The sequence below is a fragment of the Antennarius striatus genome, chromosome 6 (assembly GCF_040054535.1).
Source record: "Antennarius striatus isolate MH-2024 chromosome 6, ASM4005453v1, whole genome shotgun sequence".
NCBI lineage: Eukaryota > Metazoa > Chordata > Actinopteri > Lophiiformes > Antennariidae > Antennarius > Antennarius striatus.
The window spans coordinates 12,399,401-12,414,432 of record NC_090781.1 but is presented as its reverse complement, the minus strand read 5'-3'; the positions used below and the strand labels follow the sequence as shown (position 1 = coordinate 12,414,432).

The 15,032-nt window shown below is 40.2% G+C and overlaps 1 protein-coding gene across 3 annotated transcripts; it reads left to right on the top strand.

Annotated features, from left to right (window-relative positions):
- Positions 1–983: 983 nt before the first annotated feature.
- Positions 984–13,625, top strand: hif1al (hypoxia inducible factor 1 subunit alpha, like). 3 transcript variants are annotated; one of them, XM_068318184.1, is made up of 15 exons: positions 1,010–1,118; positions 3,694–3,788; positions 4,517–4,707; positions 5,405–5,574; positions 6,112–6,196; positions 6,557–6,672; positions 6,868–7,052; positions 7,199–7,305; positions 7,645–7,792; positions 7,922–8,181; positions 8,322–8,482; positions 9,047–9,198; positions 9,543–9,642; positions 9,885–9,990; positions 12,097–13,625. In XM_068318184.1, exons 3-15 carry the CDS (start codon positions 4,659–4,661, stop codon positions 12,165–12,167), a joined length of 1,710 nt encoding a protein of 569 aa, XP_068174285.1. In that variant the 5' UTR covers positions 1,010–1,118; positions 3,694–3,788; positions 4,517–4,658; the 3' UTR covers positions 12,168–13,625. The 3 variants fall into 3 exon arrangements, with proteins under 3 accessions (XP_068174284.1, XP_068174285.1, XP_068174286.1); XM_068318183.1 differs by lacking the exon at positions 3,694–3,788 and having other exon boundaries at positions 984–1,118; XM_068318185.1 differs by lacking the exons at positions 1,010–1,118; positions 3,694–3,788 and adding an exon at positions 2,009–2,567.
- The last annotated feature ends 1,407 nt before the right edge of the window (positions 13,626–15,032 follow it).

Sequence of the window (15,032 nt, the reverse complement as noted above, 5' to 3'; positions counted from 1 at the left end):
ATAGACACTTTTTATAAATGCCATATAATCATTTTGCTAGTTGGACATCGTTTTAAATCTATTTGTCAGTGTGAAGGAGAGGCTCCAACATAACCCACGACCCTCAAGAAGGAAATGATGATGGATGGATGGTAGCAGACTGATCCAAGTTGTGCTGCGTTTGTCTTCTGAGAAGTGTTAAATCTAGACATGAATGCAAAAGCAGAAGAATAAAAGTTGCAGTTACTCAATTCGAATTGTCTAATTTGTATTTAAAACACTTTAAACACGTGTTTTAATTCAGTGATTTGTAGAGGTTGTGTTTGAGCCTCATCAAAAACAAATGTAACAGGAAACAAGGTTTACGGACTGACGTCACTCGTCCATGCAGGTCTGCCTGTTTGTCGATAGAGGGCGATAAAGACAGATAAAGTCCGTTTCATTACTCATCAGAGCAGGTAGAAGAAAACATCCCGAAACATGTGACATGGGCGTGTTGTGAGAACTTATTTGTTCGTCACAGACGGAAGTGTCGAAAACATCAGTCCATTTAGAACCGGAAAGCATTACATATACTAATCTGTGGGATATATATATATATATATATATATATATATATATATATATATATATATATATATATATATATATATATATATATATATATATATTACACTATATATATATATGTGTGTATATATACATACATACATACATACATACATACATACATACACACACACACACACACACACACACACACACACACACACACACACACACAGAGCACAAAACGCAATTATTTTTACGGAGTATAATAAAGGTTAGGTTTAGTTATTCCAGTAAAGTGTCAGATCTAATGATTTAATCACCAGTACTTATCCAGTGCTACCACATCGCACTGGGTAATCTCTCAATGAATACATCTTAGTAATGAGGCGGAGTTAGTGACGTCAGCAGAATGAGACTTTTATTTTGAAAGTGAACGGAAATTAGCATTTCTTTACCTTTTCCGAAGTGATTACACGAGAGTTTGCTGGCTTATCATGGAAGAGTAAACAATTATTAAAGTAATCGCACCACGACTCTGCTTTTAATTCGATCATGCAGCCGGACAAGGACGCAGTGGTCGTCAAACGGTAAGATCAAATCACTAAAAATGTATATAATTGTTGTGTTAGGATTCCGAGTTGTTTCGTGTCGCATTGTTTGATCACTTCAGTTGACCTCACGCTGGGAGCCCGAAAAACTAGCTAAAAATAGTGGGTACACTCATATTCCGGTTTATATTCATATTTTTTTATAACGAACAGCCATATAAACACTTAACTGTGCTGACTTTGTGTTTTGCATAAATTCAAGTTTTCCCTGTTGTGTGCTGACCTTCAGTGACTTTATATTTGAATGCAAAATGTGAAATATGGATAGAAAAGATGTGAAAACCTCTTTATTTACCGCAGTTACTCCATGAACTACTCTCTCCTCTCCGAGGACATTCACCTCGAAATAGTAAAAAGCAAACACGTGTTATAGTGTGTGTTTTGGATGAATAAAATAATATGAAGGAGCAATAATAATAATAATAATAATAATAGTAATAATAGCTGTAGGGTGGAGATGCCTTCACATTCATTACCTGAGGATCCTCAGTGTCACTGCATACATGAGGACCAACAGACAAAGGGATCATGTGTTCACCTTTAAACTCCATGAGTATAAGCAAAAAATAAAAGGTTTTTGTTTAAAAAAAAAAGTGACTTTTGGGTCATCACTGTGATGACAGATGTAATGAATCTGTGATTTGTTAAGTCAGGGTGAGATGAATAGTTTACTAGTTGAATGATTGTTCATGGAGCTCCAACGTGAAACTGTCTCTCTCTCTCTCTCTCTCTCTCTCTCTCTCTCTCTCTTTTTCACACACACACACACACACACACACACACACACACACACACACACACACACACACACACACACACACACACACACACACACACACACACACACACGTAATCTGCTCCCTGACCAGAACACTGTGTTCTCTGACGCTCTTTCTGCTGTTTGTGGGACGGAGCGTTACTGGCAGCAGGAGCAGAATAGGAAACAGAAGGACTGGCTGTACTTCACACTGGTGTGTGTGGATGTTTGGTTTCACTAGAATGTTGCCTGTGTTGTTTTTGTCACATGACATCAGTGGGGGTGTGTTCCATTTCGTTTCATATTTAATACTTACATCAGTTGGTAACGTTGCAGCGAATGTTCTGTTAGCACTACTTATTCATTACACTCATCCATTGATCTCCTGATTATCTTCTTGACCAATCGAAAGTTTTTTTGTTTTGGTTTGTGAAGAACAGATGACAGTGACAAATTGATTGATCTGTTGATTTTTTATAGATATTTAGTTTAGTATTGCAGATTGCAAAACCCAAGTCTTGTAAATATATATCTCAAAAAAGTTCTGCGTCCGACTCGTCAGCGTCAACATCCAAATGTTCACCTGCTGTGCCGTTGTGATGAGATGATGATGACGATGATGGAAGTTCTTCACGTGACAGTGATGATGATGATGATGTCGGAGCTGATAGGTTGGTATTTACCAGCTGTGTGTGTACAGGCCGAGATGTTTCTCGGATGACTGTTGGAATGTTGTTGGGTCAATGATTGCATTATTTATTCATTGTCAAGAAAAAAAAGAAACTTGAAAAAAATTATTATTTTTTCATCTGAAAACTGTCAGTCCTTTCCTGAACCAGTTATAAATAAATAGATTGTGTAAATCCTTAGTGTAATATATGTAATATGAATGTATAATCCTTCTTTGTTCAGAAACTCAGAAAACGTGTGTGTGTGTCTATCTTTTATCAGCACTGAAAATATGTTTCATAAACAATCACCACTAATATTTTATCAGCTTTGCTGCTTGTAGTGCCTGTTAAATTGAATGAAAGAAGGCGGGGTGTGTTCCATTCTGGTGTCTGGCGAGGACATCATGTCCTCCCTCTGAACAGTGAAGGGTAGAGTTCACACTAATGAGTAGTGGAAGGTTACCATATACTGTATGTTCAGTCTTTGGTCCCTTTCGTGTTGAAGTTATGTTACGTCTTGGCTAGCAGCTAATCAGAACACCAACAGAACAGAAACTGAGATACAGTAACACACTGGGCAGACACACAGCGAAACGATCATTTACATTTTGAACATTTATATACAGTATTTTCCCCACTAAAAGGTGCACTGGACTATAAGACGCACCTTCAATGAATGCCCCATTCTAAAACCCTTTTCACATATAAGGCACACTGGATTATAAGGCGCACCGTCGTTTTTTTGAGAAATGTAAAGGCTTTTAGGTGTGCCTTATAGTGCGGAAAATACTGTATATGAGATCAGGCTCGTACGCCTCCGGCGGTCAGCATGCACAGTGACTCATGGAAAGTCTTCAGTCTTTTTGCATTTAATGGCCCTGAACAAATTTTTTTAAGGGAATTTTTATGGAAAACATTAGCAGCTCAAAAAAATAAAGTGTAGATCGTTCAGTGTTAGATCCAAACTCTCTTGTGGATTTTGCTGAAATCTGAAGTACAGAATTTGCGTTTTCATTCTGAGGGAAATCATTAATGGAGACGTGTTGCCCGGATTCATTTCACATTGTAATGTAGCGGAGAGCCCTGGCTGACTTGGCACCTTGTGTTCTGTTTTCCTGTCCATCAGCTGTTCAGTTATTTTCGCGCTGCTATCTTGGGTCCTGGTTGTGCTGCGACGTCTTGAGTCCGGTTTGATTTCTGAAACCTCCTGAGTCAGCATGAGTGAGTTCCTGGGGGTGATGGAAACTTTATTAACACTTCATTATTGTTATTTTACAACATATTGTGGCTTTTATCCAGTCAAAGGATTCTGCCAGAGGTTGGTTGTATGTGAGGCACACATTTATTCTGAGTTAATGGGAGTACCTTGGAGCAGAGAACTGTTTCCCTAAACAGCTGTTGTGATTCAAAGCGGTGCAGACAGACCAAAAACCAGAGGAAGAGGGAGGGAGGAAGAGTTACAGAGGGAGGACCTGGACAGTCTCCAGCAACAGATGTTAAAAAACATTCTGTTTTCTTTAGCTTTTAGGACATTTGCCCATTTTTTACTGTTGGATCTGTTTCTACTTTAAAAAACATCCAAGAATGTACGCAGGGCTGATCTCTGTGGTGCTGTGCTCCCGTTTCCTCATGTTAGTTGTTCTCCTTTGAACACATTGAAACTAAATGTCTTGCACTCACTTCCAAGATATGTTACAAAGAACAAAAAAATGTAAGAAACAAAACCAGCAAAGGTGGAACCAGAATGTTCTCAGATTTGTTTTACGATTCAGAAATCTGAAAATCTCATCTTCATAGCTCAGAGGGAGTTCTTCCATTTGCAGGGTAGTTTTGAGTACATGATCAGTTTTTACTTCTGTTGTGTATCGCTAACCTGGAATCTGATGTCATGTACGTCTTTGGCCAATTTAAAATCTTCTTTCTCTCCTCTTCTTTTTCGTCTGCTGTAGGTCCAGCTCGGAGCAAAGGAAGCTGCGTTCCCGTGATGCAGCCCGGCACCGGCGGGGTCAGGAGACGGAGATCCTTTACCAGCTCGCTCACACGCTGCCTCTCCCCCGTCAGGTGTCCACCCACCTGGACAAGTCTGCCATCATGAGAGCGTCGCTCAGCTTCCTGAGGATGCGCCGCCTCCTCCAACCCAGTAAGTAGCACATCTTCCAATTATGACCACACATCCTGAAATGTTAATGATAATGTTACCTTCCCACTAGTCTCAGCTGGGGTTTGAGTACCAAAACGTTAGCATGCTAACTTGCTATATCAGGAGGATGACTGGAGGTGTGATCTGTACCGTGTGTGTTTGTGTTTGTCTGCAGAAGAGTTTCAAATCATTTGAATTAGATTACAGTGAAGTTTTAACTTTGGCGTCGGTCTGCATCTTCGGAATCCCCTCCAGTTGTCTTTATGAATTCATTATCATTCTGTTAACGTGTTCATCAACTGGGTCATTTTGAACTACAGTTAAGGAAACATGTTCTGAAATCACCAAACCGATGAAACTGAAGACACAATGAAGGCAGGGATGAGGGAAAATTGTGTGTTTGTGTTACAGTTAATATTTAATGTAATAACATAGAAATGTATTTTTTAATGGAAGCTGCCAGAGAAGGACCCTTACATGAATGTTTTATGACAGAAATGATGCAGTGCAAAAAAATATTTCAACCACTAATGATATCTTGCAGAGTAATAGACTCCTTTATAACAGAAGGACAAATAAATGTCCTTTATTACTCAGGTGATGAAAATAAGAAACAAATAAGGATTTAATTGCATTGTTGTGTCCATAGTATACATAAAAACATCTACTGTTATAACCAAGTGGTTTTTTTCATCAGCTGAAACTCAGGAAGATGAACATGAAGAAGAGGAGGAGAAAGAGGAGGAGGAAGATCCAATGGACACTTTCTATCCCCAGGTACTCTCTGGCTTCATCATGGTGGTGACTGAGGAGGGAGACATGATTTACCTGACGGAGAACGTCAGCAAATACATCGGCATCACGCAGGTAAAGCAGGACCAAATGAAGAAACGTGTCTTTCATGACGCGTCTTATGATGCTTCTGGTTCTGAATTGCTGTTTCTTTCTATGTATTCGATGCTTTTCTGTAGTCCTCGGTATTTGACCTATACTGACTAACTCAAGCAGAATGGAGAGCAGGAGGAGAAGTTTTCCTGTCAGTATTAAATTGGCTGTCTGTAGAAACAATTACATGATGATGACTACAACTAGCAATACACGTGTAAATAACCTGTTGGATACTATAGAATAGTGATTAGACTCAAACCAATGATTCCAGACCTCATACGTTCTGACTTCCTGCAAAAGATCTCATTGGCGTTTAAGAACGCTACAGTTAAAATGAGAAGTGAGCCTTTAATCGAGGTACTGGTCGCACAAAATACACATATACACACGTACTGCACATGTGTAAAACGGAGGAAACAATGTCAGTGAATGATATTTAAGATGAAAGAAACATGTTGATGTGTTATCAGCCTTTTTTTTTAATTGTTCTGTGTGTTGATTGTTTGCTCCTGTCAGATGGAGCTTCTGGGTCAGAGTGTGTTTGACTTCGTCCATCCCTGTGATCAGGAGGAGCTCAGTGACCTGCTGTCCCCACGCACAGGTGAGCCACAGTCTTTATGGGTGGCAGGAGATGAAAGTCAGGGTCTGTCAGTTGTTAGAAAACATCCTCTGTGCAGTTCTTAATGTCATGAGCTGTGTATGCTGATATTCCATGTTAAACTAATCAACTGTGAGTAAAGCCGTCTGCATTACCATGAATTAATGTGGACTGAGTTGGTTCTGTCTTCCCATTGGGCTGATAAATAGTAGTAAGGGCTGTTCCACATAGGAGAGTTGATACCAGCTCTTCCTGGACGAACCGTACTGCTACTTTTCTGCTTTGATTATTTTTGAGTCTTAATGGATAAAAACAGGACTCCAGCTGGGGGCTGGCTTCACTTCTTTGTCATGTTGCTTTCAGGTGTGAGTAAAACACTGTTAGCAGAACAACGGAGTGAGAGGAACTTCTTCCTGCAGATGAAGAGCACTCTGACCAGCAGGGGGCGCACTGTCAACATCAAGTCCGCCTCCTGGAAGGTGTGTTATCATCAAAGTTAAATCTTAGGCTGTTAACACAGATCGTCTGAGGCCTCTGTATTGACTCAAGTCATGTCAAGATGTTATCAGAACTGCTATAGTTAATGTGTGTGAGAAATGTGTTTTATTATCGGTATGTTGTTTTATTTAAAGCTCACTCTGTTACTAAAGTAAACCTTGGCTCTGCTTCTCCAGGTTCTTCATTGCACAGGTCACATGCGTCCGTTTGGCGAGGGCTGTGGGGCCCCCTCTGCTCCCAGAGTGATGACTCTGCTGTGTGAGCCCATCCCTCATCCGTCCAGCGTGGAGTTCCCTCTGGACTCCTGCACCTTCCTCACTCGCCACAGCATGGACCTGCACTTCACGCACTGTGAGGGCAGGTAGGACGGGTCCTCAGCTGCTCCAGGGTTAGAAATGACCCACATGTCTGTGACTGACAGGTGAACTAAAGAGAGCGAGTTGAAGGCTGTGGATCTGGTAGTAATTTTTGTTTCTCCTTCCATTCTTGTGTTTCTTCTGCTTCCAGGGTGACAGAGCTGGTGGGATACAAACCAGAAGACCTGATTGGCCGCTCGGCCTACGAGTTTCATCATGCTCTTGACTCTAAACACGTCAGCAAGAGTCTGCGCACACGTGAGTTTCAGAGTGATTATGTCAAGTGTACATCAATAAGGAATTACATAACACAGCAATTTATGAGCAACACTGTAACATTTCTCTCTTTTGAACTAAACTTGAATATAATTTGAATTTGAGAGCAGTTTTATTATTCCGGTCTGTAAACCTGCTGAAATACTTTTAAGAGAAGAGTGAAGGGAAGATGAGCACATTTTACTTTTGAATGTTTTAGAGTTTCAAGCCCTCAGAAGAAAATAGATTTAGAATATTCGTTAGAAGAAGAACCATGAGAGTCAGTGTGAACAAACTTGTCTTTCCTGTCTGTCTGTCCGTCTGTCTGTCTCCACGGTGCAGTGCTGTCCAAAGGTCAGGTGAACACCGGCTACTACCGTTTCCTAGCACACAGCGGTGGTTTTGTCTGGGTGGAGACTCAGGGAACGGTTCTGTACAGCAGCAAGACGTCGCAGCCTGAGGCCATCGTGTGCCTCAACTTCATTCTGAGGTACTTAAAGCTGAGGGTTCACGTTACCCAGGAGTCAGAGCGGTCCTCAAAGGAGTGTTAAAGAAGAATTTGCTATCAGAAAGTCTGACATTAATCATCAAGACAGTTGTTGTTGCTGTTCTTTTGCAGTGCGGTGCAGCAGCCAGATGTCGTTTTCTCCATTGAGCAGATCCATCATGGTCAGGCTGAACCCCTCCCTCCAGAGGGTTGTGGAGCCGCTGACATGTGTGACTCAGATCCTTCACATGTAAAAGTCATGAGCACCAGTCAGACCGAGGATGAAGGCTCGAATCCCAGCGTTGCTGTGGAGACGACGTTCAAACCGAAGGAGAAGCCGGAGGAGGATCTTCAGTTTGGTCCTGAGGCTGGAGACGCAGTGCCGCCGCCAGGTGGGACGAAGACTAGGGGCGTGTGTGTGTGTGTGTGTGTGTGTGAGAGAATCACTTGTAACTGTGGGTTTGTACTTTCATTAATACAGAGAAATATGGACGAATGTTGTGAGTATTTCTAACGCCTCCTCCTCTCGTAGACTCGAGCGGCGAACTGTCGTTCTTCTGTTCATCTAGTCCTGACGTGGTGCCAGACCGCCCTGAGGATCTGTGCACTCCTCAGCTGCTGCAGCTCCTCTCACCCATCTTCAGCCCCGCAACTTCATCATCACCATCATCCTCACCTGATCCCCTGCCTGCTGTAAGGACGAGCCTCAAGTCTTTAAATCTTCAAGTGTTTGTTTCTCAATGTTTGATAATAATAATAATAATAATAATAATAACAATTTTATAATAATAGTAATAATAATAATTAGTAATACTAATAATAAAAAAATAACAATGACAATAACAATATTATTATTAATAACAGTAATACTATTAACAATAAAAATAACAAGAGTAGCAGCTTTTACATGTATTCTCATTGAAAACCGTTTAAATCCACAAATCATCTTTTTAACTTTCAGTCGATTTGAAATGAACATGTCAAAAGATAATGTCACACATTTCATGATGTTTGTTCATTTATGGGGGTTATTGTTGGGGTAATTGTTGACAATAATGTTCCCATTTAAAATTTGTAAATCATTTTTTGACCAGCAAATACAGTAAATTTTACAAAATCACACAGATTATTTTATCCGTTAAATAACCAATGTACGTTATATAATCAGGTTTTGAAGGTTTTGTGCAACACAAACTTCAACACGAGCATCGCGTCTAAATGTGTGACATGTTCCTGCTCCTCTGTTTGATTGTTCAGGACAAGGACGGGATGGATCTGGACATGTTGGCTCCTTACATCTCTATGGATGATGATTTCCAGCTGACCTTCTTCAGCAGTTTGCCAGCGGAAGCCGATAACCCTTCCTCCTCTTCATCTGAACGCTTGACAGTCACAGGGAGCAGGAAACGGTACGATAAGCCAGTTCCCTCTCAGACGGCATTGATCTGTTGATCCTTCCTTAATCTTTATCATTAAGGAGACCTGAGGGAAAAATATTCTTTGATCAAATAAAAAATATTATTTATGAAGCTTGTCCTGGAGCTGCAGAAATCTGAACATATTTTATGGGTTTGTAAGAGAAATTAACAACTAACGCACATAGCACTCCTAATTCCGTAGTACAGCCTCAGCCACAGTGAATAGTGATTTATACTCCAGACAGCTGTATTAAGACTGAGATGTGTGTCACATAATAAACACTAAATCGGTGTGAATGTAGTCCTGCAGTCCTGACTTGAATCTCCTCTCTCAGGCCTGGTGATCTGGATGAGGTGACGTCTCAGCTGGTCAAGAGACACAAACAAGACGCGTCCTCCATAGAGGAGGAACTTCTTCTCAACCACAAATTACTGGTAAGTGGAAGGAGGAAGAGGAGGAGGAGGAAGAGAGGGGGAGGAAAGGGATGAAAATGTTTCTCAATTTTGGAATTTGATCACAAGAAAACAGAAAAAGATAATTACAATTCATTTCCTGAGTTTGATTTCTCTAAAATTTGTGAATATTATTTTACTGAACAAAGCTTTGCTGTTACCGTTTTGTTTTTGGTGCTTGTGCGTTTTTTTCTGACTTTTTTTTTTTTAACTGTCATTTTCAGGGATGTCCAGATGAATCCAACCAATCAGATTTGACTTTGGTCCCTGAACTGCTCACAGACAGAGACCCGCTGTTAGGAGGCATTCAGGGACCCTGTGATACTGCAGGTAAAATAAACACACACACACACACACACACACACACACACACACACACACACACACACACACACACACACACACACACACACACACACACACACACACACACACACACACAGGCAGTTGCAAGCCATAGAAAGGGATAAGAGAGATTCTCATGAATTCTACTCGGGTCCGCGGTTCAGCTGTAACCGTGACAACAGACGTGTTCAACACACACTTGGAGGAGATGTGACCACACGTGGGTTTAGTAGAGACTAACAGCGATGTATTTTTATGTCTCTCCTGAGGACTGTTGTGACAGTGGTGAGAACAACATGTCTGGAGGGGTTCTGTTCAAAGTGTAGGATTAGGATTTTCTAAATTCAGCATCACCCTGTTTCTTACTATTGTTCTTATCATTTTCTCTTAGAGCTGAGTAGATAAATAAAATCAACTTTACTTGTTTTTTAAATTTTTTCCAGCATGTTTACATATACCAATTTATTACAGTATTTTCTGCACTATAAGGTGCACTGGATTATAAGGCGCACCTTTAATGAATTGTTTGTTTTATAATTTATTTCATATATAAGGCGCACCGGACTATACGACGCATATAATAAAAATATTAAAATAGATTTAAAAAACTAGTGGCTGTAGTTGCGCTATCCGTCCACTAGATGGAGCATTCATGACTGTGAGTACCTTTAGTCAGCGGTGAAAGGCTATTGTTATTTCAATGAAGCCATTCTGAGCCTCGTTGCCAACGTAGAAAGAAGTCAACACGCATAGTAAAAAACCTGACATTAAAAACTGAGTCCACTCCACTCAGTTCGAACAGGGCGGATTATTTCCTGATCTGAAGTTTGATGCAGCGACGTTCGTCTTTGTTTATTAAATATTGTTTTGATCGATCGGTAGTCCAGTCGGAGGTGAGGTGCAGCTATTTGCTGTCTAAACAATTTTTAACTAGTTTTTAATGTCAGGCTGCTAATTTACTGGCAAATGTGACGCTGTTTTACTCCTAGAAGTGACTTTAACGTCGGTGTCTCTCCGCCGTGAATCTCACAGCACGTCACTGCAGACAGAATACACAAGCCTGAATGCGCCCCTCCGCCTCGCTCCCAGAGCTATCAACTACATTTACAAATCAGTGCAGCACACCAGACACCTTTGTCTAGCAGTGACTCAGCTCTTGAAATTTCAGAAAAGGCTGGAAGTTCAGCTTTGAGAGTCTTTCATTCACCTTTACACCAGTTTCTCCGTGTTTTTCCACAGACTAATAGAATGGACCGTCACTAGAATCCAGTACTGACACTCGACAATAGCATTTTTAAGACCAATTAACTTTAAAGTGGGTTATTTCCGACGCCACAGTAGTTGGGAAATACTGAGATCAGTCAGTCAGTCAAACTTTATTGATAGAATTGTTGAAAATTCCCAATGTTTTGCTACGTTGTCGTAGCCGGTCACCGGTGTTCTCCTCAGCAGGCTGCTCTGCAGTCAAACAGCACGAGTGAGAGTCGGCACTTCGGCGACGCCCCTTGACTACCGTTGTTAGGCGACGTGGTACGGCCTGAATACTGTCTGAGGGTGCCCCTGGTGACAGTGCAGCATGACTGCTGGCTTTTTTTTCAGCGATCTTGTTTTTAACCAATACTAATATTAATATTAATCCATATACAAGGCACATCGGATTATAAAGCGCACTACGGGATTATGAGAAAATTATAGGCTTTTAGGTGCGCCTTATAGTGCGGAAAATACTGTACTTTATTCATGTATTTTGTTTAATTGAAGGCCACATTACTCTTATTTCATTTGTTATTTTGAACACTTTACTAGTTAACTTTTATTCATACATTTTTTATACATTTTAAACAAAAAAATCAAACTACTCCTGATGTTATCATGTGATCATCTGGACAATGATGTCTGGTTAAGGATTTGCTAACCTTTCATCTTGTTGAGTGGATTTGAACTTATTTTTACACCAATCACACTTTGTTCACACCATTTGTGAATGTGTATTTTCATACCTGACTCCGTAGTGAGATCATGTATCTGTGATGTCACTCCTGTACTCCCTCTGTCAGTCGTCATCACACTTCTTCTTTATCTCTGTCCCAGTTCTGATGGGGAACCTGTTCATAGTTGAACGCCCACCGGACCTGCTGGCACCTCCCTCTCCTCTGACCTGATGGAGCTCTGCTCACCAGTCGCTTCACCTGCTGCACTGAGAGAGAGAGAACGCCGCTGCCTCCAAACGCAATCAAGCGCAACGCACACGTACACACACAATCCAAACCTTTAACGTGTTGGACCTCATTACTTGTACTCGAGCCACGACAGTCCCTTAAGACGGGCTGTCGTGCTATAAGGAGGTGCTCTTAGGTTTGTCACTCGAAGCCTCTCACTCATACGTCTGTGACAGTTTGACAAAGCATATTAATGGATCGATTAAAAACACAAGATGCAAATAATCTACTACTTCCACTTGAATGCATCCATCATTGAGCTGTCTGCTGTCTCTAGGCGGCTCAGATGATGTCATATTTTCTGCTACATAGAGGAACTAAATACTGGCTTTCAAAATGTGACCACATGCTGTTGTACATAATTTTTTTATGCTACATTTAACCCAGCATGTTTTTGAGACTTGCTAAATAAGTTGTTGTTTTCGATAATATGGCTGCAGGGGTGTTACAAATCTAATAAACATTAATTCTGTTCCCGTTGTGCCTTAAAAACAGCTGGTGCTGCAATTTTACTGCAAAAAAGATGTGGAAGACAAATCTGTAAATGAACTCGTCCTAACAGAGAATTCAGTCTGTTTCAGTGCTTTTATCATCTTCTAAATGTGGAGAAAATCCCTCAGTGCTTAACATGAACATATTTTCTTCAAGGTGTTTAATGCTATAAATTACACCAACAAAACAGTGGCAGCATTTATTTAAGTGGCAATTTTTTTTATGCCAAACTTTGTGAAACCATTTTAAACCATGTGTTTGAGTAGGATAAATTCTCAACTGTTATTAGTGTGTTCTCAAAAGCCCTGAGCTATCGGGGGCTGTGTGTGTGTTCTCAGTAATCGTCGTCTATTAGATGAGTAGAGTCGGCTTTTTTGCACTGCATAATCAGTAGAACTATAGTTAATCAGTAGAAAGAGATTGTATTTCAAACCCTAGAATTAACTCCATTACTTTTACAAAATTATGCTTCAGTAAATGAACTAAACATTGATGTATTTTTTTAGTTTTAGTAATGAACTATTCTCAGATGGGGGGATAGGCTTTCAGTTTGAAGGCACTTCTATAAATGTCCGCAGCTATCAAAATAATGGAACTGTTTTTCCTCTTCTCCTCTTGTGTTTATTCACAAGATATATAAATAAGTATGTTGAAGCTGCAGTGCGATCCGTGTGCAGATGAAACATTTATCTCATGTAGGAAGGGAGGTATCTGTTTTTAGTTCAACTGTAACCGTAGATTTTGGTACTTCAGAAAATTCAGTTTTGAAAAAAATATTTGTATTAAAACTATCCAAAAGCGAGCTCTGCTGAAAAATAAAGCATCAAAAATATCTCATTTTATGTACTTATATTTTGTATTCATGTGTTTTCTGTCTCTTTTAATTAAAGTTTTTTTATGCTCTCAGTATTTTCCGACTCTCTGGTTTTTCATTTGTAGATTCAGCTTTTTCTGCGGTGCAGAGGATGCGTCGGGCCAGTTCTGAAGCCAATCTATTTGTAAATGTGTGTGGAGAGTTGTGTAAGTGTTTCTCACTCTGTGTGGGTGTAGCTACATTTGTAAATATGTCAAATCTCCAAATGTGTTTGTGAAATTCTTGTGCTTTTGGATTCCCAGCATGCAGCAGCATAAACGTACAACAGAATGCTTTCTGGACTGACATGAATATAGATCCGTACCCGCCCCTCAGATATGAATGCCTACAGATGAGTACAAATATGTTGTCCATCACATTCCTGTCTCAACTGTGTGATTACAATTTACAGGATTGTAAATTGTAAGAACCTCTTCCTACAGAACATGACCCCATCTTTAAGTTCAAATCCACAAATGTATGTGAAGAAGTTCCCATCAGTCCTGAATGCTTTGCTTTACTTCCTTTCTGTGTCACACACTGGTCACTCGACGGAAACTCGAGTGACCAGTGTGTTTGTGACACATCCTCCCATCTTTGTCAAACGGTAAGACGTGTTCGCAGTAAGACGTTCCCTTCTTACTGCTAACACCTTCAAAGCGTCAGCAGCACACGCCCAAAAACCAGAGCGGAAACAGTCACTGGTTCTCAGGGTCTGAGGGTAGATTCCTGTCTGTGATGTGTCCCAGCACATTTGGGCAGTGAAATAAGTCCAGATTACATAATGCTGAGTGTCAGAGGACCCAAGAGACGAAATAAAGGACGAACAAGTAAAATGCTGAGGTGACTAAAAGCAGCACAGCTGTAGGATGTGTTAAATGTGGCTGTGGTGGAATAATACTTCTTCAGATGTTACACCAAAATTTAAAAACATGAAAGTCCTGCATTTAAAATGTCAAAATATTAAAATATTACTCATGTTAATTTTTATCAGACCAATTTAAGTATCAAGAAATGGAGTTATTCATCCATCATCAATTCAAACAGAGCCAGCCTCCTCTGCAAGGTGACGATGAAAGAAAGACGAAGACCTTTTGGCTACAGAACGTTTTGGTTCCGTATTTATTTGTTTGTTTATTTCTTGTGAGAGAATAATTTAACAGTTGTCTAATTAAGCTCTCAAAAGGGAATCAGATGCTGACAACCAATTCTTTAATCCGATGAAAGCTCTGCATTTTAAAATCTCATGTTTTCAAAGTAAAATTCTAAATTTAAAAGTAAAATCAGCTAAAACTGTTTAGTAAAATCCAATGGAGGAACAAGTGAAACATTTATTCTGTATTTCGGAGTCAAATCTGAGTTTGAGAACTCAAGAGGCAGAAAAGTAACGTAAATATTAAAACGCAGTTTTAATAAATATGCTTCTTAAGTTTCCACCACTGATATTTCTCTTATGTCTTGTC